At 39.4% G+C, this 22,302-nt stretch overlaps 1 protein-coding gene across 1 annotated transcript in view; it reads right to left on the bottom strand.

Moving 5' to 3' along the window:
• Positions 1-22,302, bottom strand: part of LOC140233293 (uncharacterized) — a 177,877-nt gene that overhangs the window by 146,839 nt on the left and 8,736 nt on the right. Inside the window, exons 4-15 of the mRNA XM_072313402.1 lie at positions 18,273-18,524; positions 16,887-17,144; positions 15,439-15,447; positions 13,815-14,066; positions 12,267-12,524; positions 10,798-10,806; positions 9,163-9,414; positions 7,609-7,866; positions 6,166-6,174; positions 3,299-3,550; positions 1,749-2,006; positions 266-274 (exon numbers count right to left, since the gene is read on the bottom strand). Of these exons, the coding sequence (XP_072169503.1) occupies positions 266-274; positions 1,749-2,006; positions 3,299-3,550; positions 6,166-6,174; positions 7,609-7,866; positions 9,163-9,414; positions 10,798-10,806; positions 12,267-12,524; positions 13,815-14,066; positions 15,439-15,447; positions 16,887-17,144; positions 18,273-18,524 (2,076 nt within the window). The remainder of the gene's footprint in view (positions 1-265; positions 275-1,748; positions 2,007-3,298; positions 3,551-6,165; positions 6,175-7,608; positions 7,867-9,162; positions 9,415-10,797; positions 10,807-12,266; positions 12,525-13,814; positions 14,067-15,438; positions 15,448-16,886; positions 17,145-18,272; positions 18,525-22,302) is intronic.

The following is a 22,302-nucleotide window of genomic DNA, read 5'->3' as shown; positions in this document are numbered from 1 at the left end:
TTCCGATATAATAAGCGAAATACTAGTTCGTCGTGGTGGACCGCAAATGGTCGGACGCAGGAAGAGAACGCCCAACGATAAAGCGAACGCACAGCGTACATACGCAAAGAGGATTGTGCAAAATGGTTCCTTTATGGTGAATATCTTTAGTGGCTTATGGGAAACAGCATGTCTCCCAAAAGAGTACGAGCACTCCACTATCATTCGCTTAAAGGTAATTCTAAGCCATCTTCCCTAAAGTCGTATATAGGCCAATTGCACTTACCTGCGCCCTCTGTAAATTGATGGAAAGAATGATTAACAATCAATTGGTTTGGAATCTGGGGAAATTACATGTACATGCAGCTTCGATTTTTCACATGAAATGGTCTTAGTAATACATAATTGACTGCATAATGCGACTCGAACAAAATTATTCAGAAATCATCAAAAGATTTGTGGTCTCCTTTCTTAATTTGGTAAATGTATATGATTCTATCCATAGGAGAGTCATTATTTCTAAAATGAAAAAGTTAGGTTTCATCAGGGATCACGAGTTTTCTTGTTAACCGAACGGTTTAATACTAGGTAACTGGAAACTCAATATCTCAGATATTCTACCTGAAGTGACCTGCAATAACCCGCCTTCAAACAAGAACACCTTCAAGCTGAGCAAAGCGTTAAAAAACAAAAAACCAAAAAACGTACCAAAAAAACAAAATAACAGTAAAAGTAATGAAAACCGAAAGGCGAATTATGTAAATGAGTACGAAGCAAGAGCGAATCACAAGAAAGGCCCCACGTCTTACTACCAGCTTTTGGCATATCCCGGCGCGAAATACCAAACAGATCGAAACTGATAAGAACGATCCAACAGAACGACGACACAGAAACGCGTAATCTTCCATGGTCATCATGCTCGCATCTCCAGGATGAAAAATGTCATAATTATATCTCGTGTCAACAGCCAGAAATGCATCAGGTGAGTCACCATGCAGAGTGAGAATTGGAAGGCGAAGGACAAATTGAGTAATTTCGTCTCATCCGACAAGAGCACGATTTGTCTTTATTTTTTTTTTTTCCCAACGACGAAAGATTGAGAGTCTGGCGTGAACACAATATGTCATACGGACCAAGGAACCAGCAGGCCTACACTCAAAGAAATACGGTTTCAATTATTGTCTCAGAATTGTGTCAACGTCTATGGAGTCGTTGACATGCTTGTCGTGGCTGGGGACATGGATGACGCTTAATATCGGGAGCTTCTGGACTCTCACTTTCCTCCATCCACGCAGTACCAGTTCATTTTTTTTTTTCCAGAATGAAAACGCAATGCCGGCGCACACAGGGTTGCCCAGAAGGACCAACAGTAAGACGAAACTGGGTACCCTAACGGGCGCAATCACCAGATACTAACGCAATGGAGAATCTGTGGGATGACATCAAAACAGCCCTCACCAAGGCCCGACAAACCATCAGGGAGGGTCGGGGGCAGCATCATTCAAGAAAACAAGTAGGGCGTTTGAAATTAAAAAAAAAAACCAAAAAAAAAAAAAAAACCAAAAGAAAAAAAAAAACAATTGTCCCAGAAATCGGGTGTACCACGAATTAAACCAACGACAGATTACAGCATTTCGCATGGTAATCGGAAGGAACGAGAAAGGTCTGCCGTCAATAAAAACAATATTGTGGAGAATGAATTAAATTGAATTCAAAAAGACAAGACAAAACGAGAAAGCCAAACCCTACGAAAGAGAAAAAACCCTTACCCATCATCACTGACACTGTGAATGTACACTGCTGTTGATTGCCATACGCGTCAGTTGCAGTGTACACGATGGTAGCGGAAGAGCCTGTTGCAAAGAAGGTGCCACTGGGAAAGTTTGGGTCAGAGATTGTGGGAGCAATACCAGAATTATCGGTCGCGCTTGGTTGCTCCCATGTAACTATTTGTCCATTTGCTGAAGAATCAACAGTTATTTCTATATCGGCCGGACAGAAGGTAAACACTGGAGCTATGCTGTCGACTGGGGAGAAAACGGACAACAGATGAGAAATGACGACAGATCACTTATTACATGGAGGCTAGTGCGAGGTACTTCTCTTGAGTGCCAATGTACGATGTGACATGAACAAATTTGTGCTGTTAATATCGATGTTATCCTTACGAACTGCACATAATTGTTTGCCTGATACAGCCTGTTGTAGTGGTGATTCAGTCAAAATATGTTAATACTACACAATAAAGAAAGATTGTCTTTCCCTTAAGTTTTCCTTCTAATGCTCAAATACTGTTTATATGGAAGCTAATTTATGAGGACAAAATTTTATTTAATCCATTTACACCGTGCAATTTTATGAAACAAAACTCTGTCAATATACACATCTCACCCCAAGCAAAGTGCTTTTTCAGTTTGCCAACAGCCCACTCTAACAGATTGTCTCGAAAGCTACAGTTTCAAAAGCTCTTGATTTCAAATCCTCTCAAAATAAGGAAGAACGACAATTTAGAATAAACCTGACATTCTTGCCAGGCTCCTGAGCTCTTACAACTATATTAAGGATTGTGGAATTGAATCGTCCCGATTAATCTGAAAAAAAGAAAGTGAATTTTCACGTATCAGCTTAGATCTTCGCAGGGTAAAGAATAAGCAAAGAAACCCGAAAAATAGGCCATGTTACTTTAAAAATAGCCAGTATAGAACTTGCTGCCCACGTTATTGTGAAAACTAAACCGTCATAATTTGCCTGTCCATTAGACTATCGCATTAAGACTTTTTCCCCTCTGTGCTGCTGCTCAAAGTAGACAGAAAGAAAAGAGAACCATGATAGGAAGGTATTAAAGCCAAAATATCTTAACAAAAGTATATGTATTTTCATACGTGTTCTTATCTTTGCCATCATCTTTATGCCACCTACTTTTCCAAACTCTGGGATTAAAAGCAGTACAAGTTAATGATTATCGAGTAAGAAAACACATACTCAAAACAACAACAACAAAAAGAAAGCAAAATATCATAACCGACGTCGCTGAAAACCGGATTTCATAACCTGCCACTAAAAAGCACAAAAACAAAACAAAACAAAACAAAAACAAAACAAACAAGCAACTAAAACACAAAACCCGAATAAACAATCACACAGAAAAAAAAAGCAAAAATAAAAAACAAGAAATTGAGGGCACAAGGGGTCTCAAATTGTGGCAGTAGGTTTGCTCTTTTCACAGGATTTACGAATTTAAGGGATTCTTTAGAATCGTATCTCCTGCTCTGTCATCAGATTTATTCACCAAAAATAATGACATGAAACCACCACACACCTAAGACTTGAACTGTGAAGGTGCAAGTGTTCTGATTTCCGTTGTTATCTGTTGCCGTGTAAGTTACAGTTGTTAGCTGGCCTCCTGCAACAAAGTTGGATCCACTGGGTGGTGAGGAAACCAGAGAGGCAATACCAGATACATCAGTTGCTGTGGCTGGTTCCCATGTAACAGGTACCATAGTGCCAGCGGATGGTCCTACTGTCAATAGGATGTTGTCTGGGCAAACCAGTGTCGGCGGTGTATTGTCGACTAGGAGTGATGGGGGAAAATGGATGAGGTTTATCGACGGTCTGCCCAAAGTAGAAAGTATTCAATGCGCTGCCAAGAATAGTGATATTTTCACTCTACCCCCACCACCGACACTATAACCATTATGACCATCACAACGTATAGTAAGAATAACCAAAAAATACAAGGATAATGTTTATTTTTCTGCGCTCGGTACAGACGGTTATCATTTAAATAAGAAAAAAATTGCATGAATGACCCGTGTGTGAAAAGTTTTCACTCTGTGAAATTTATTTTGAGGCAATACGGCCAAAAAATAGAGCATGATATAGGCCCGTTCACAATGTCAAACGTCTACAGACTCCTACATAAGAAAGTACTGTTTCCATAACAAGAATGGAGATCGAGGCGAACAAATTTCTTTATCGGGACTAATCACATCCCCCCCCCCCCCCAAAAAAAAAAAGAAGAAAAAAAAAGAAGAAGAAAACGGAAAAATCATGAAGAGAAGAAAAGTCAAAACAAATACATCCAGCGGAATGTTAGAAGGTGAAATGACTTTCTTTGTTGTGCTTTCCTGGAATGAAGATAATACGCGCAGTGCCATGGGTGATGCAATAGATTCAATAGAATTTAAGAGAAGATGCAGGAGAATAGTAAGTAACTGCATAGACAATGAAACGATACATTCATGTAAGAAAAGTAAGACTTCCCGGATGTACGTCGGATTAAAAAGCTTACCCGCTCCTAACCCGTTCAGCGTATCAACACCCAATATGGAACAACGTAAGAGATATACCGTATCAGAGGAGAGACATGCCGATACAATGTAGAACACACGCGTGCTTCCTACAAACTTTCCCTCCGCGAAGAAAATATCTTGCCACAAAACTCCGTACATTCTGAACTATTTCTCATAGAAACATGCAGAATATGTAAATTTTCAGTGAAGCAAATGACCAAGCTTATCAGTTACCATGAGATATCGATGATATTTCCTTCATGATTGTGTACGTTATGATGTTTCAAGTATTATGAGCAAGCGCGCCGGAACACTTCTGTTTTTTTTTTTGTTTTTTTTTGTTTTTGTTTTTGTTTTTGTTTGTTTTTTGTTTTTTTTTTTTGGGGGGGGGGCAAAGTCTCAACGGGGGCACATTTTATATGACGATGTGAGATCCTCGGTGCGGGAGCGATGCGAGCGAGGGGGGGGGGGGTGGAAAGGAGGATCCCCCCCCCACCCCACTGTAGGAAACTTTTGTAAAACAGGGTATAAAAGTCGCGTTTATAGACCATTTAAAAGCAAGTTTCTAAGGAATTAAACATAGTGAAAAATAATCAGTGCGAAGGGCTATGATTATTACATACGGGAGTACATCAAATGTGATGGTGTGAGATCCTCGGCGAGGGAGCGAAGCGACCGAGCGGGGGAGGGTGGACACCCCCTCCCACGGTAAAAACAGAGTATAAAAGTCGCGTTTATAGAGAATTTAAAGGAAATTTCTAGGGAATTAACATATTGAAAATATCAGTTGGAAGGACTATGATCATAACATACGGTGGTATATTATGTGATGGTGTGAGATCCTCGTGGAGGGAGCGAAGCGACCGAGCGGGGGAGGGTGTGAGAGGGGGATTTTATAGAGCATTTTAAATTAAATTTCTGAGGAATTAAGCATAGTAAAAGAAATCACTGCGGAGGACTGTGATAATAACTTATGAAAACTTTTCATTTTACTATAAGTACGGGTAGAACGAGCGAGCCACTTTCACTTTGCAGTTTATCTGAAATGTACTCATTGAAAGCTTAAACGTGATCGCATCGTTCGAACAATAGAAAATATTCTTATACTGCTAGAAAGCAAAGAAGAAAATGAAAAATGTAAGGTTTACTAAACGTATGTTTCAGCGGGCACACTCGAGGACACGATGCTACCATCTATACACTAAATTTACTCATAAGTTACTATTAGTGTATAGATACAATAATGTATGTTGTTAGTGTATTATAATTTTCGCCCCGTTAGTGGCGAAAATTTTTGCATTTTCAGTTATGAAATTACAACAATTAGACAAGAAATATGCCTTTATTGTTCATTTTGGTCTTTAAATCAGTGATTAATTATTTGTTACAGGGGGCACTTTGGGGGGCGGGGGGGCAAAAACTCGTTTTGCCCCCCCCCCCCCAACATTTTTTTTTTTTTTTTTGGGGGGGGGGGGGGGGCAAGTGCCACCCCTGCCCCCCGCTTCCGGCGCCCTTGATTATGAGCGATTGGACTTTTTGCGTACTGATTATTTAAGGCGCAGTCCGGCGACCACAGCATATAGATGAGAGTTGGCGCCCATTAACTGGTACAATACAATGCCGATATAATAAGCGAAATACTAGTAATGCGTGAGTATTAAGTAAATCTCGTGGTGGACCGCAAATGGTCGGACGCAGGAAGAGAACACCCAACGATAAAGCGAACGCACAGCGTACATACGCAAAGAGGATTGTGCAAAATGGTTCCTTTATGGTGAATATCTTTAGTGGCTTATGGGAAACAGCATGTCTCCCAAAAGAGTACGAGTACTCCACTATCACCCGCTTAAAGGTAATACTGAGCCATCTTCCATAATAGGCCAATTGCACTTACCTGCGCCCTCTGTAAATTGATGGAAAGAATGATTAACAATCAATTGGTTTGGAATCTGGGAAAATTACATGTACATGCAGCTTCGATTTTTCACATGAAATGGTCTTGGTAATACATAATTGACTTCATCATGCGACTCGAACAAAATCATTCAGAAATCATCAAAATATTTGTGGCCTCCTTTCTTAATTTGGTAAATGTATATGATTCTATCCAAAGGACAGTCATTTTTCTTGTTAACCGAACGGTTTAATACTAGGTAACTGGAAACTCAATATCTCAGATATTCTACCTGCAGTGACCTGCAATAACCCGCCTTCAAACAAGAACACCTTCAAGCTGAGCAAAGCGTTAAAAAAAACAAAAACAAAAACGTAGCAAAAAAAAAAATAACAGTAAAAGTAATGAAAACCGAAAGGCGAATTATGTAAATGAGTACGAAGCAAGAGCGAATCACAAGAGAGGCCCCACGTCCTACTACCAGCTTTTGGCATATACCGGCGCGAAGTTCCAAAAAGATCGAAACTGATAAGAACGATCCAACAGAACGACGACACAGAAACGCGTAATCTTCCATGGTCATCATGCTCGCATCTCCAGGATGAAAAATGTCATAATTATATCTCGTGTCAATAGCCAGAAATGCATCAGGTGAGTCACCAGAGTGAGAACTGGAAGGCGAAGGACAAATTGAGTAATTTCGTCTCATCCGACAAGAGCACGATTTGTCTTTTTTTTTCCCCAACGACGAAAGATTGAGAGTCTGGCGTGAACACAGCATGTCATACGGACCAAGGAACCTGCAGGCCTACACTCAAAGGAATACGGTTTCAATTATTGTCTGAGAATTGTGTCAACGTCTATGGAGTCGTTGACATGCTTGTCGTGGCTGGGGACATGGATGACGCTTAATATCGGGAGCTTCTGGACTCTCACTTTTCTCCATCCACGCAGCACTAGTTCATTTTTTTTCCCAGAATGAAAACACAATGCCGTCGCACACAGGGTTGCCCAGAAGGACCAACAGTAAGACAAAACTGGGTACCCTAACGGGCGCAATCACCAGATACTAACGCAATGGAGAATCTGTGGGATGACATCAAAACAGCCCTCACCAAGGCCCGACCAACCACCAGGGAGGGTCCGGGGCAGCATCATCCAAGAAAACCCGTAGGGCATTTGAAATGAAAAAAAAAAAAAAAAAAAACACACACACACACACACACAAAAAAGAACACAAAAACCCCAAAAAACAATTGTCCCAGAAATCGGGTGTACCACGAATTAACAACGGCGGATTACAGCATTTCGCATGGTAATCGGAAGGAACGAGAAAGGTCTGCCGTCAATAAAAACAATATCGTGGAGAATGAATTAAATTGAATTCAAATAGACAAGACAAAACGAAAAAGCCAAACCCTACGAAAGAGAAAAAACCCTTACCCATCATTACTGACACTGTGAATGTACACTGCTGTTGATTGCCATACGGGTCAGTTGCAGTGTACACGATGGTAGCGGAAGAGCCTGTTGCAAAGAAGGTGCCACTGGGAAAGTTTGGGTCAGAGATTGTGGGAGCAATACCAGAATTATCGGTCGCGCTTGGTTGCTCCCATGTAATTATTTGTCCATTTGCTGAAGAATCAACAGTTATTTCTATATCGTCTGGACAGAAGGTAAACACTGGAGCTATGCTGTCGACTGGGGAGAAAACGGACAACAGATGAGAAATGACGACAGATCACTTATTACATGGAGGCTAGTGCGAGGTACTTCTCTTGAGTGCCAATGTACGATGTGACATGAACAAATTTGTGCTGTTAATATCGATGTTATCCTTACGAACTGCACATAATTGTTTGCCTGATACAGCCTGTTGTAGTGATGATTCAGTCAAAATATGTTAATACTACACAATAAAGAAAGATTGTCTTTCCCTTAAGTTTTCCTTCTAATGCTCAAATACTGTTTATATGGAAGCTAATTTATGAGGACAAAATTTTATTTAATCCATTTACACCGTGCAATTTTATGAAACAAAACTCTGTCAATATACACATCTCACCCCAAGCAAAGTGCTTTTTCAGTTTGCCAACAGCCCACTCTACCAGATTGTCTCGAAAGCTACAGTTTCAAAAGCTCTTGATTGCAAATCCTCTCAAAATAAGGAAGAACGACAATTCAGAATAAACCTGACATTCTTGCCAGGCTCCTGAGCTCTTACAACTATATTAAGGATTGTGGAATTGAATCGTCCCGAATAATCTGAAAAAAAAAAGTGAATTTTCACGTAGCTTAGATCTTCGCAGGGTAAGGAATAAGCAAAGAAACCCGGAAAAAAAAATAGGCCATGTTACTTTAAAAATAGCCAGTATAGAACTTGCTGCCCACGTTATTGTGAAAACTAAACCGCCATAATTTGCCTGTCCATTAGACTATCGCATTAAGACTTTTTCCCCTCTGTGCTGCTGCTCGAAGTAGACAGAAAAAAAAAGAAGAGAACCATGATAGGAAGGTATTCAAGCCAAAATATCTTAACAAAAGTATATGTATTTTCATACGTGTTCTTATCTTTGCCATCATCTTTATGCCACCTACTTTTCCAAACTCTGGGATTAAAAGCAGTACAAGTTAATGATTATCGAGTAAGAAAGCACATACTCAAAACAACAACAACAAAAAGAAAGCAAAATATCATAACCGACGTCGCTGAAAAAAGGATTTCATAACCTGCCACTAAAAAGCACAAAAACAAAACAAAACAAAACAAAAACAAAACAAACAAGCAACTAAAACACAAAACCCGAATAAACAAACACACAGAAAAAAAAGCAAAACTAAAAAACAAGAAATTGAGGGCACAAGGGGTCTCAAATTGTGGCAGTAGGTTTGCTCTTTTCACAGGATTTACGAATTTAAGGGATTCTTTAGAATCGTAACTCCTGCTCTGTCATCAGACTTATTCACCAAAAATAATGACATGAAACCACCACACACCTAAGACTTGAACTGTGAAGGTGCAAGTGTTCTGATTTCCGTTGTTATCTGTTGCCGTGTAAGTTACAGTTGTTAGCTGGCCTCCTGCAACAAAGTTGGATCCACTGGGTGGTGAGGAAACCAGAGAGGCAATACCAGATACATCAGTTGCTGTGGCTGGTTCCCATGTAACAGGTACCATAGTGCCAGCGGATGGTCCTACTGTCAATAGGATGTTGTCTGGGCAAACCAGTGTCGGCGGTGTATTGTCGACTAGGAGTGATGGGGGAAAATGGATGAGGTTTATCGACGGTCTGCCCATAGTAGAAAGTATTCAATGCGCTGCCAAGAATAGTGATATTTTCACTCTACCCCCACCACCGACACTACAACCATTATGACCATCACAACGTATAGTAAGAATAACCAAAAAATACAAGGATAATGTTTATTTTTCTGCGCTCGGTACAGATGGCTATCATTTAAATAAGAAAAAAAAATTGCATGAATGACCTGTGTGTGAAAAGTTTTCACTCTGTGAAATTTATTTTAAGGCAATACGGCCAAAAAATAGAGCATGATATAGGCCCGTTCACAATGTCAAACCTCTACAGACTCCTACATAAGAAAGTACTGTTTCCATAACAAGAATGGAGATCGAGGCGAAGAAATTTCTTTATCGGGACTAATCACATCCCCCAAAAAAAAAGAAGAAAAAAAAAAAAGAAGAAGAAGAAAACGGAAAAATCATGAAGAGAAGAAAAGTGAAAACAAATACATCCAGCGGAATGTTAGAAGGTGAATTGTATGACTTTCTTTGTTGTGCTTTCCTGGAATGAAGATAATACGCGCAGTGCCATGGGTGATGCAATAGATTCAATAGAATTTAAGAGAAGATGCAGGAGAATAGTAAGTAACTGCATAGACAATGAAACGATACATTCATGTAAGAAAAGTAAGACTTCCCGGATGTACGTCGGATTAAAAAGCGTACCAGCTCTTAGCCCGTTCAGCGTATCAGCACCCAATATGGAACAACGTAAGAGATATACCGTATCAGAGGAGAGACATGCCGATACAATGTAGAACACACGCGTGCTTGCTACAAACTTTCCCTCCGCGAAGAAAATATCTTGCCACAAAACTCCGTACATTCTCAACTATTTCTCATAGAAACATGCAGAGTATGTAAATTTTCAGTAAAGGAAATGACCAAGCTTATCAGTTACCATGTGATATCGATGATATTTCCTTCATGATTGTGTACGTTATGATGTTTCAAGTATTATGAGCGATTGGACTTTTTTGCGTAATTATTTAAGGCGCAGTCCGGCGACCATAGCATATAGATGAGAGTTGGCGCCCATTAACTGGTACAATACAATTCCGATATAATAAGCGAAATACTAGTACAATGTACGTCGTGGTGGACCGCAAATGGTCGGACGCAGGAAGAGAACGCCCAACGATAAAGCGAACGCACAGCGTACATACGCAAAGAGGATTGTGCAAAATGGTTCCTTTATGGTGAATATCTTTAGTGGCTTATGGGAAACAGCATGTCTCCCAAAAGAGTACGAGCACTCCACTATCACTCGCTTAAAGGGAATTCTGAGCCATCTTCCCTAAAGTCGTATATAGGCCAATTGCACTTACCTGCACCCTCTGTAAATTGATGGAAAGAATGATTAACAATCAATTGGTTTGGAAACTGGGGAAATTACATGTACATGCAGCTTCGATTTTTCACATGAAATGGTCTTGGTAATACATAATTGACTGCATAATGCGACTCGAACAAAATTATTCAGAAATCATCAAAAGATTTGTGGCCTCCTTTCTTAATTTGGTAAATGTATAATATGATTCAATCCATAGGAGAGTAATTATTTCTAAAATGAAAAAGTTAGGTTTCATCACGGATCACGAGTTTTGTTGTTAACCGAACGGTTTAATACTAGGTAACTGGAAACTCAATATCTCAGATATTCTACCTGCAGTGACCTGCAATAACCCGCCTTCAAACAAGAACACCTTCAAGCTGAGTAAAGCGTTAAAAAAAAAAAAAAAACGTAGCAAAAAAAAAAATAATAGTAAAAGTAATGAAAACCGAAAGGCGAATTATGTAAATGAGTACGAAGCAAGAGCGAATCACAAGAAAGGCCCCACGTCTTACTACCAGCTTCTGGCATATACCGGCGCGAAGTTCCAAAAAGATCGAAACTGATAAGAACGATCCAACAGAACGACGACACAGAAACGCGTAATCTTCCATGGTCATCATGCTCTCATCTCCAGGATGAAAAATATCATAATTATATCTCGTGTCAACAGCCAAAAATGCGTCAGGTGAGTCACCAGAGTGAGAATTGGAAGGCGAAGGACAAATTCAGTAATTTCGTCTCATCCGACATGAGCACGATTTGTCTTTATTTTTTCCCCCAACGACGAAAGATTGAGAGTCTGGCGTGAACACAATATGTCATACGGACCAAGGAACCAGCAGGCCTACACTCAAAGAAATACGGTTTCAATTATTGTCTCAGAATTGTGTCAAAGTCTATGGAGTCGTTGACATGCTTGTCGTGGCTGGGGACATGGATGACGCTTAATATCGGGAGCTTCTGGACTCTCACTTTTCTCCATCCACGCAGCACCAGTTCCTTTTTTTTTTTCCAGAATGAAAACGCAATGCCGGCGCAGACAGGGTTGCCCAGAAGGACCAACAGTAAGACGAAACTGGGTACCCTAACGGGCGCAATCACCAGATACTAACGCAATGGAGAATCTGTGGGATGACATCAAAACAGCCCTCACCAAGGCCCGGCCAACCACCAGGGAGGGTCGGGGGCAGCATCATCCAAGAAAACCCGTAGGGCGTTTGAAATAAAAAAAAAATAATAATAAAAAAAAAACCACAAAAAACAAAAAACAATTGTCCCAGAAATCGGGTGTACCACGAATTAAACCAACGGCGGATTACAGCATTTCGCATGGTAATCGGAAGGAACGAGAAAGGTCTGCCGTCAATAAAAACAATATTGTGGAGAATGAATTAAATTGAATTCAAAAAGACAAGACAAAACGAGAAAGCCAAACCCTACGAAAGAGAAAAAAACCCTTACCCATCATCACTGACACTGTGAATGTACACTGCTGTTGATTGCCATACGCGTCAGTTGCAGTGTACATGATGGTAACGGAAGAGCCTGTTGCAAAGAAGGTGCCACTGGGAAAGTTTGGGTCAGAGATTGTGGGAGCAATACCAGAATTATCGGTCGCGCTTGGTTGCTCCCATGTAACTATTTGTCCCGATACTGAAGAACCAACAGTTATTTCTATATCGTCTGGACAGAAAGTAAACACTGGAGCTATGCTGTCGACTGGGGAGAAAACGGACAACAGATGAGAAATGACGACAGATCACTTATTACATGGAGGCTAGTGCGAGGTACTTCTCTTGAGTGCTAATGTACGATGTGACATGAACAAATTTGTGCTGTTAATATCGATGATATCCTTACGAACTGCACATAATTGTTTGCCTGATACAGCCTGTTGTAGTGATGATTCAGTCAAAATATGTTCATACTACACAATAAAGAAAGATTGTCTTTCCCTTAAGTTTTCCTTTTAATGCTCAAATACTGTTTATATGGAAGCTAATTTATGAGGACAAAATTTTATTTAATCCATTTACACCGTGCAATTTTATGAAACAAAACTCTGTCAATATACACATCTCACCCCAAGCAAAGTGCTTTTTCAGTTTGCCAACAGCCCACTCTACCAGATTGTCTCGAAAGCTACAGTTTCAAAAGCTCTTGATTGCAAATCCTCTCAAAATAAGGAAGAACGACAATTTAGAATAAACCTGACATTCTTGCCAGGCTCCTGAGCTCTTACAACTATATTAAGGATTGTGGAATTGAATCGTCCCGAATAATCTGAAAAAAGAAAGTGAATTTTCACGTAGCTTAGATCTTCGCAGGGTAAAGAATAAGCAAAGAAACCCGAAAAATAGGCCGTGTTGCTTTAAAAATAGCCAGTATAGAACTTGCTGCCCACGTTACTGAGAAAACTAAACCGTCATAATTTGCCTGTCCATTAGACTATCGCATTAAGACTTTTTCCCCTCTGTGCTGCTGCTCAAAGTAGACAGAAAAAAAAAGAGAACCATGATAGGAAGGTATTAAAGCCAAAATATCTTAACAAAAGTATATGTATTTTCATACGTGTTCTTATCTTTGCCATCATCTTTATGCCACCTACTTTTCCAAACTCTGGGATTAAAAGCAGTACAAGTTAATGATTATCGAGTAAGAAAACACATACTCAAAACAACAACAACAAAAAGAAAGCAAAATATCATAACCGACGTCGCTGAAAACCGGATTTCATAACCTGCCACTAAAAAGCACAAAAACAAAACAAAACAAAACAAAACAAAACAAACAAGCAACTAAAACACAAAACCCGAATAAACAAACACACAGGAAAAAAAGAAGCAAAAATAAAAAACAAGAAATTGAGGGCACAAGGGGTCTCAAATTGTGGCAGTAGGTTTGCTCTTTTCACAGGATTTACGAATTTAAGGGATTCTTTAGAATCGTAACTCCTGCTCTGTCATCAGACTTATTCACCAAAAATAATGACATGAAACCACCACACACCTAAGACTTGAACTGTGAAGGTGCAAGTGTTCTGATTTCCGTTGTTATCTGTTGCCGTGTAAGTTACAGTTGTTAGCTGGCCTCCTGCAACAAAGTTGGATCCACTGGGTGGTGAGGAAACCAGAGAGGCAATACCAGATACATCAGTTGCTGTGGCTGGTTCCCATGTAACAGGTACCATAGTGCCAGCGGATGGTCCTACTGTCAATAGGATGTTGTCTGGGCAAACCAGTGTCGGCGGTGTATTGTCGACTAGGAGTGATGGGGGGAAATGGATGAGGTTTATCGACGGTCTGCCCATAGTAGAAAGTATTCAATGCGCTGCCAAGAATAGTGATATTTTCACTCTACCCCCACCACCGACACTACAACCATTATGACCATCACAACGTATAGTAAGAATAACCAAAAAATACAAGGATAATGTTTATTTTTCTGCGCTCGGTACAGACGGCTATCATTTAAATAAGAAAAAATTGCATGAATGACCCGTGTGTGAAAAGTTTTCACTCTGTGAAATTTATTTTGAGGCAATACGGCCAAAAAATAGAGCATGATATAGGCCCGTTCACAATGTCAAACCTCTACAGACTCCTACATAAGAAAGTACTGTTTCCATAACAAGAATGGAGATCGAGGCGAAGAAATTTCTTTATCGGGACTAATCACATCCCAAAAAAAAAAAGAAGAAAAAAAAAAAGAAGAAGAAGAAAACGGAAAAATCATGAAGAGAAGAAAAGTGAAAACAAATACATCCAGCGGAATGTTAGAAGGTGAATTGTATGACTTTCTTTGTTGTGCTTTCCTGGAATGAAGATAATACGCGCAGTGCCATGGGTGATGGAATAGATTCAATAGAATTTAAGAGAAGATGCAGGAGAATAGTAAGTAACTGCATAGACAATGAAACGATACATTCATGCAAGAAAAGTAAGACTTCCCGGATGTACGTCGGATTAAAAAGCTTACCCGCTCTTAGCCCGTTCAGCGTATCAGCACCCAATATGGAACAACGTAAGAGATATACCGTATCAGAGGAGAGACATGCCGATACAATGTAGAACACACGCGTGCTTGCTACAAACTTTCCCTCCGCGAAGAAAATATCTTGCCACAAAACTCCGTACATTCTCAACTATTTCTCATAGAAACATGCAGAGTATGTAAATTTTCAGTCAAGGAAATGACCAAGCTTATCAGTTACCATGAGATATCGATGATATTTCCTTCATGATTGTGTACGTTATGATGTTTCAAATATTATGAGCGATTGGACTTTTTTGCGTAATTATTTAAGGCGCAGTCCGGCGACCATAGCATATAGATGAGAGTTGGCGCCCATTAACTGGTACAATACAATTCCGATATAATAAGCGAAATACTAGTACGTCGTGGTGGACCGCAAATGGTCGGACGCAGGAAGAGAACGCCCAACGATAAAGCGAACGCACAGCGGACATACGCAAAGAGGATTGTGCAAAATGGTTCCTTTATGGTGAATATCTTTAGTGGCTTATGGGAAACAGCATGTCTCCCAAAAGAGTACGAGCACTCCACTATCACCCGCTTCAAGGTAATTCTGAGCCATCTTCCCTAAAGTCGTATATAGGCCAATTGCACTTACCTGCGTCCTCTGTAAATTGATGGAAAGAATGATTAACAATTAATTGGTTTGGAATCTGGGGAAATTACATGTACATGCAGCTTCGATTTTTCACATGAAATGGTCTTGGTAATAAATAATTGACTACATTATGCGACTCGAACAAAAACATTCAGAAATCATCAAAAGATTTGTGGCCTCCTTTCTTAATTTGGTAAATGTATATGATTCTACCCATAGGAGAGTCATTATTTCTAAAATGCAAAAGTTAGGCTTCATCACGGATCACGAGTTTTCTTGTTAACCGAACGGTTTAATACTAGGTAAGTGGAAACTCAATATCTCAGATATTCTACCTGCAGTGACCTGCAATAACCCGCCTTCAAACACGAACACCTTCAAGCTGAGCAAAGCGTTTAAAAAAAAAAAAGTAGCAAAAAAAATAATAATAATGACAGTAAAAGTAATGAAAACCGAAAGGCGAATTATGTAAATGAGTACGAAGCAAGAGCGAATCACAAGAAAGGCCCCACGTCCTACTACCAGCTTCTGGCATATACCGGCGCGAAGTTCCAAAAAGATCGAAACTGATAAGAACGATCCAACAGAACGACGACACAGAAACGCGTAATCTTCCATGGTCATCATGCTCGCATCTCCAGGATGAAAAATGTCATAATTATATCTCGTGTCAATAGCCAGAAATGCATCAGGTGAGTCACCAGAGTGAGAATTGGAAGGCGGAGGACAAATTGAGTAATTTCGTCTCATCCGACAAGAGCACGATTTGTCTTTTTTTTTCTCCCAACGACGAAAGATTGAGAGTCTGGCGTGAACACAATATGTCATACGGACCAAGGAACCAGCAGGCCTACACTCAAAGGAATACGGTTTCAATTATTGTCTGAGAATTGTGTCAACGTCTATGGAGTCGTTGACATGCTTGTCGTGGCTGGGGACATGGATGACGCTTAATATCGGGAGCTTCTGGACTCTCACTTTTCTCCATCCACGCAGCACCAATTCATTTTTTTTTCCCAGAATGAAAACGCAATGCCGGCGCACACAGGGTTGCCCAGAAGGACCAACAGTAAGACGAAACTGGGTACCCTAACGGGCGCAATCACCAGATACTAACGCAATGGAGAATCTGTGGGATGACATCAAAACAGCCCTCACCAAGGCCCGACCAACCACCAGGCAGGGTCGGGGGCAGCATCATCCAAGAAAACCCGCAGGGCATTTGGAAAAAAAAAATCACAAAAAACCAAAAAACAATTGTCCCAGAAATCGGGTGTACCACGAATTAAACCAACGGCGGATTACAGCATTTCGCATGGTAATCGGAAGGAACGAGAAAGGTCTGCCGTCAATAAAAACAATATTGTGGAGAATGAATTGAATTGAATTAAAAAAAAACAAGACAAAACGAAAAAGCCAAACCCTACGAAAGAGAAAAAAACCCTTACCCATCATCACTGACACTGTGAATGTACACTGCTGTTGATTGCCATACGCGTCAGTTGCAGTGTATATGATGGTAACGGAAGAGCCTGTTGCAAAGAAGGTGCCACTGGGAACGTTTGGGTCAGAGATTGTGGGAGCAATACCAGAATTATCGGTCGCGCTTGGTTGCTCCCATGTAACTATTTGTCCATTTGCTGAAGAATCAACAGTTATTTCTATATCGGCTGGACAGAAGGTAAACACTGGAGCTATGCTGTCGACTGGGGAGAAAACGGACAACAGATGAGAAATGACGACAGGTCACTTATTACATGGAGGCTAATGCGAGGTAGTTCTCTTGAGTGGCAATGTACGATATGACATGACCGAAGAAATTTGTGCTGTAAATATCGACGTTTATTATACGAACCGCATGTATTTGCTTGATACAATCTGTCGTCGTGGTAATTCAGTATAGAGAAAGCTTGCCTTTCCCTTGATTATTCCTTCTCATGCTCAAATACTGTTCACATGGAAGCTAATTCATGAGGACAAAATTTTAATTAATCCATTTACACCGTGCAATTTTATGAAACAAAACTCTGTCAATATACACATCTTACCTCAAGCAAAGTGCTTTTGCCAACACTCCATTCTAACATTATAGATTGTTTCGAAAACTACAGTTTCAAAGTCTCTTGATTGCAAATCCTCTCAAAATTAGGAAGAACGATAATTTAGAATAAACCTGACGTTCTTATCAGGCTCCTGAGATCTTACAACTATGTAAAGGACTGTGGAATTGAATCGTAGCGAATAATCTAAATAAAATGAATTTTCACGGGGGTTAGATCTTCGTTGGGTAAAGAATAAGGAAAGGAATCCTAAGAAATAGCCCTTGTTAATTTAGAAATTGACAGGATAGAATTTGCTGCTCACGTTCTTCTCCAAACTTCTCCAAACCTAGGGGTTAAAAGTAGTCCAAGCCAATTAACAGTATACTACGTGTACACAGCGTATATATTTATAGACACACATTCGGTGTGATTATTATCTTATAAACGGGCCTCTAATTCTCCAATAAAAAGATACATACACAAAAAACGCAAAAAAAAAAAAACGCAAAAAAAAAAAAACTTAACACCATAATAATACCGACGTCGCTGAAAAATTGATATATAATGATAACATAGAAAAACGAAGAAACGAACATTATACAAAAACAAACAAACAAACAAACAAAGGGAGAGAAGTTGAGGGCAGGAATCTCTAAATGTGACAATAAGTTTCCTCTTTTCAAAGGATTTACGAGCTTAAGGGGTTCGACAGCATGGTAATTTACTATTGCTCGGTGAAGAAAATGCCACAGACTTATTCGCCGAAGATATTGACATGAAACCACCACACACCTAAGACTTGAACTGTGAAGGTGCAAGTGTTCTGGTTTCCGTTGTTATCTGTTGCCGTGTAAGTTACAGTTGTTGGCAAGCCTCCTGCAACAAAGTTGGATCCACTGGGTGGTGAGGAAACCAGCGAGGCAATACCATATGTATCACTTGCTGTGGCTGGTGCCCATGTAACAGGAACCGAAGAGGCAGCGGATGGTCCTACCGTCAGTAGGATGTTGTCTGGGCAAACCAGTGTCGGCGGTGTATTGTCGACTAGGAGTTACGGGGGAAAATGGATGAGATTTATCGACGGTCTGAACTAAATAGAAAGTACTCAAGAAAGTTATATATATATATATATATATATATATATATATATATTTATATATATTTATATACATACATTATTTATTGCATGTAACCACCACCGCCTCTGCAGCCATTGACCTCCACCACAACCAACACCAAAATGAGTTCCGATATGAGCACGTAGCAACCCTTGAAAACTGCATGAGAAGAAAATAGTTATATGTTTGTGAAAAGTTGAATGGTCGGGAAAATTTACGAATGTCCTTTTGTAGTCTTCACATGTACACAAACTAAATAGAATCGTTTGTGTAGTGTTGATTGTTAAAGAGAATTGTTGATAGTCATCCGTACATGTACATTTTACTATATGATTATCTCACATTAGATGATGCGAATCCAGCAATTGTGGGCATTCAATTGTACACGTGACTGAAAACGTCACGGAAAAAAATACTTCTTAAACAAAAAACCCAGGTTCAAAACAGGAAGTTATTCCTTCTGTGTAATAGCCTTTAGATTCCCCTTCAAGACAATTTGGTTAAAGGCGGCCTCACCCATCGCCTCGAAAGCCTGACGAGGTCAAATTGTCATTTGTGTAACAATCATTTTTTTTCTTCTTGCCTCTGTGCTTGTGTTGTGCTAATTGTCTTTGAAATAAATTGCCACAACGTTACCCTTTTCTTTACGTTTCTGAGAGTAAGAGTTTGTCACTTTATCTGGCAACCGTGAATTAATGGGTATAACATTTATTGCGTCTTCTCAGACTCGATTCCTGCACTGTATGTACACTGGACACGATGAGCATTGTGACTCGTGTAAAGGATGGAAATATGAGGGGGAAAATATATACATGCATCTTGGTTACATGGTACTGAGTAGCAGTTGAAGTAGAAGTTGTGGGAAACACAGAATAATCGGAGGTACACGACGCGTGTGATGTACAGACCATAAAAACTGGTCAGATGGCTTGTACTCGCGATACATAAAGTATAAATGTCATATTCAACCATACGATACTTCCTTATTTATAGCCTAAACGTTCCTATATAAATAACACATTCCCACAGCGATGTAATGCTTACATTAAAAAAAGAAACATTAATCCATATATCTGCTTTATACCAACGCATTGTGCACTGCTCCATACGGCTATCTGTCCACAACTTTAGACATCATCGATATACCAGTACTCGATTTGTACCTGCATTTTTCTGAAAAGCACCACAATAAGATGTCCGGCCAACATCTTTTAAGAAATTGTTATGGTGGCCCGATCGGGTTTCCATAAATTGTAAACGTGTAAACATTGTTTTCACGTAATTTTTTTTTCCTCATCTAGAAGAGGGAAGAACGAACACGCGACTCAGTGGGTAATAACTTTCCTTAGCATTTTAGTGAGAGCTGCCGTGACCATATCAGAGTTTACAGATCGCAGCTATTCTCTCAGTTTATATTATGCTCGATGTCTCTTGATACATTTGTAAAATAAAAGATAGTTATTGGCACTTAACATGGTTAGTTTCCTCGCCTTCTCTTGAGATACATTATCTCTTCAAAATAACTGGGACACTTCAAAGCCTCACTCAGGCTTTGAAGTAATGTGTCATTTTCCTTGTACCTTATGTTGTCTTTTATATCTGTATGTACGTTTATATGACGGAAATAAAACAAACAAACTCATGGCTCACATTTTTCACCAGATATTCCATTGCTAACTGTCTTGGAGCAGTCTGCGCCTTTGAATGTTTCTATAACAGATATATGGCGCCATACAAATGCTGTGGATCATCATCATCATAGGTGATAGTATGTCTGTAAACTAATGTTTTTACCATCTTTTAGGTTTTCATAACTTGTCTAAGTTTTCATCGCTGCGTCGACTAATTTGAAATCGATGCAAACTAAAGTGCATGGTCGAATATAACAGAATATTCAAGTATAAATCAAAACGAAATGAAGAGCGTAAATGAAATGAGACAGCAACTACTTAGTTTGCACATGAAAAACAATTAATAATCTTCCTTAGCCCATTCAGTATAGTACACAAATACTCTCCACATATTTATATTTAGAGGAACAGAAAATACTGACGTGAAAAAATGCATGGGACAGTGCGTGTATTAGGACTTCCTGTTATCAAAGACAGCACAACACTCGTAGCACAATAAAAAAAATGGATTTTGGTCAGTAATGTATGTTCATCTGTAATTTGGGAATCTAATAAACCTACTCAACGCAGTCTTTGACATGCTAGTGTTACCCGCATGGCGTTGATGCATTTGTGTAGAGTGTTGTTGTTGTTGTTTCATGTTATCTGGGCCCTGTTTCATAAAGCTGCTCGTAAAGTTACGAACAACTTACGAGTGACTAGTGATCAGTTCTGATGTGCTATACTTATTAGAATTTCCATAATTCAGCACAAGAACTGATCACCAGTCGCTCGTAAGTCGTTCGTAACTTTACGAACAGCTTTATGAAACACCCCCCTGGTTGCTTATCAACTCGTATTTATTATGTTACAAGTATTCTTTTTGTATACTTTACAGGAGCTTTACGCATCCGACAAGTATATGAAACGCTGCATGTTTTTTTTTTCTTCCAGTTCTGAAGCACTTGCACCACGTGCACTACTGTAAACAGTAAAGCAATCTGGAATCATGAGGGATTTTGAATGATGGTTATATCAAATGGAAATGTAATCTCATGGAAATGATTGTAACAGTGCCTGGCGACAGCAGAAATAATCATAAGCATAAGAAAAATGATATAGTAAGAATGACAACATCTTGTGCGCCCGGTAGAAACGGTTAAAGCCATAAGAAAAAGTTGACACGAATGACCCGAGTGTGAAAAGCTGGCACTCTCTGATATTCGTTCTACGGCATTATAGCAAAAACACACAGCATGAAATAGGTTTGTTCAGCGCAATGTCGAACTTTTACCAACATACGAAATTACTGTCTCCATAACAAGAAAATGGGGATCGAAGGAATTTCTTTATCAGGACTAATGGCATCCCGAAAATAAAAAATGCACTGAAGGAAAAATCATGAACATAAGTCGCCGAATGTTCTCCAGTCTCTTTGGATTCGACTAAAAGGAGAGGCTGATTTCAGATGAAATATGAACAATAGAAGAAAGAGATGGAGAGATATGCGTACAGAGTTATACAGTGCAATTTAAAATGAATGTGGTTGTTGGTGTGCCTGTTTTGTTAATATGTATGTGGTGAGCCTTCACTATTTTAATCTTTCTTTATTAATAATGATATTCTTTGCATTGTATAAGGTATCTTCATATATCTATGTACAATTTGTATTTTGTGAACGGGAATTTTAAGTCTTCGGACTTTTCACCCGTCTATATGGTTTTGATGGCAATAAACCTGACCAATTCAATTCAATTCAATTTAATTAAATAAATAAATTAAGTAAATGAAGAGAAGACAAGTGAATATAAATGCATCCATAAATATGAAACAGAATGTAAGAAGTTGAATTTTATGATATTGTTGTGCTGTACAGGCATGAAGATATACACACAGTGCCACGGTTGGAGTGATGGCGTGTGTGAGTCCCATGTAATACATAATAATCATATTCAATAGAGTTTGAAAGAAGTTACCGGAGAACATGCAGAGAGTAATTGATAGAAAGTGAAACAAGACAGAAGGAATAGAAACTTCACTGTCAAAAAAAAAAAATAATAATAATGAATAAAAAATAAGACGTCCCGGATGTAC

This window comes from Diadema setosum, chromosome 9 (genome assembly GCF_964275005.1).
Source record: "Diadema setosum chromosome 9, eeDiaSeto1, whole genome shotgun sequence".
Taxonomy (NCBI): domain Eukaryota; kingdom Metazoa; phylum Echinodermata; class Echinoidea; order Diadematoida; family Diadematidae; genus Diadema; species Diadema setosum.
Note: the sequence above shows the minus strand (reverse complement) of the source record. Positions and strands in the feature narration are given on the sequence as shown.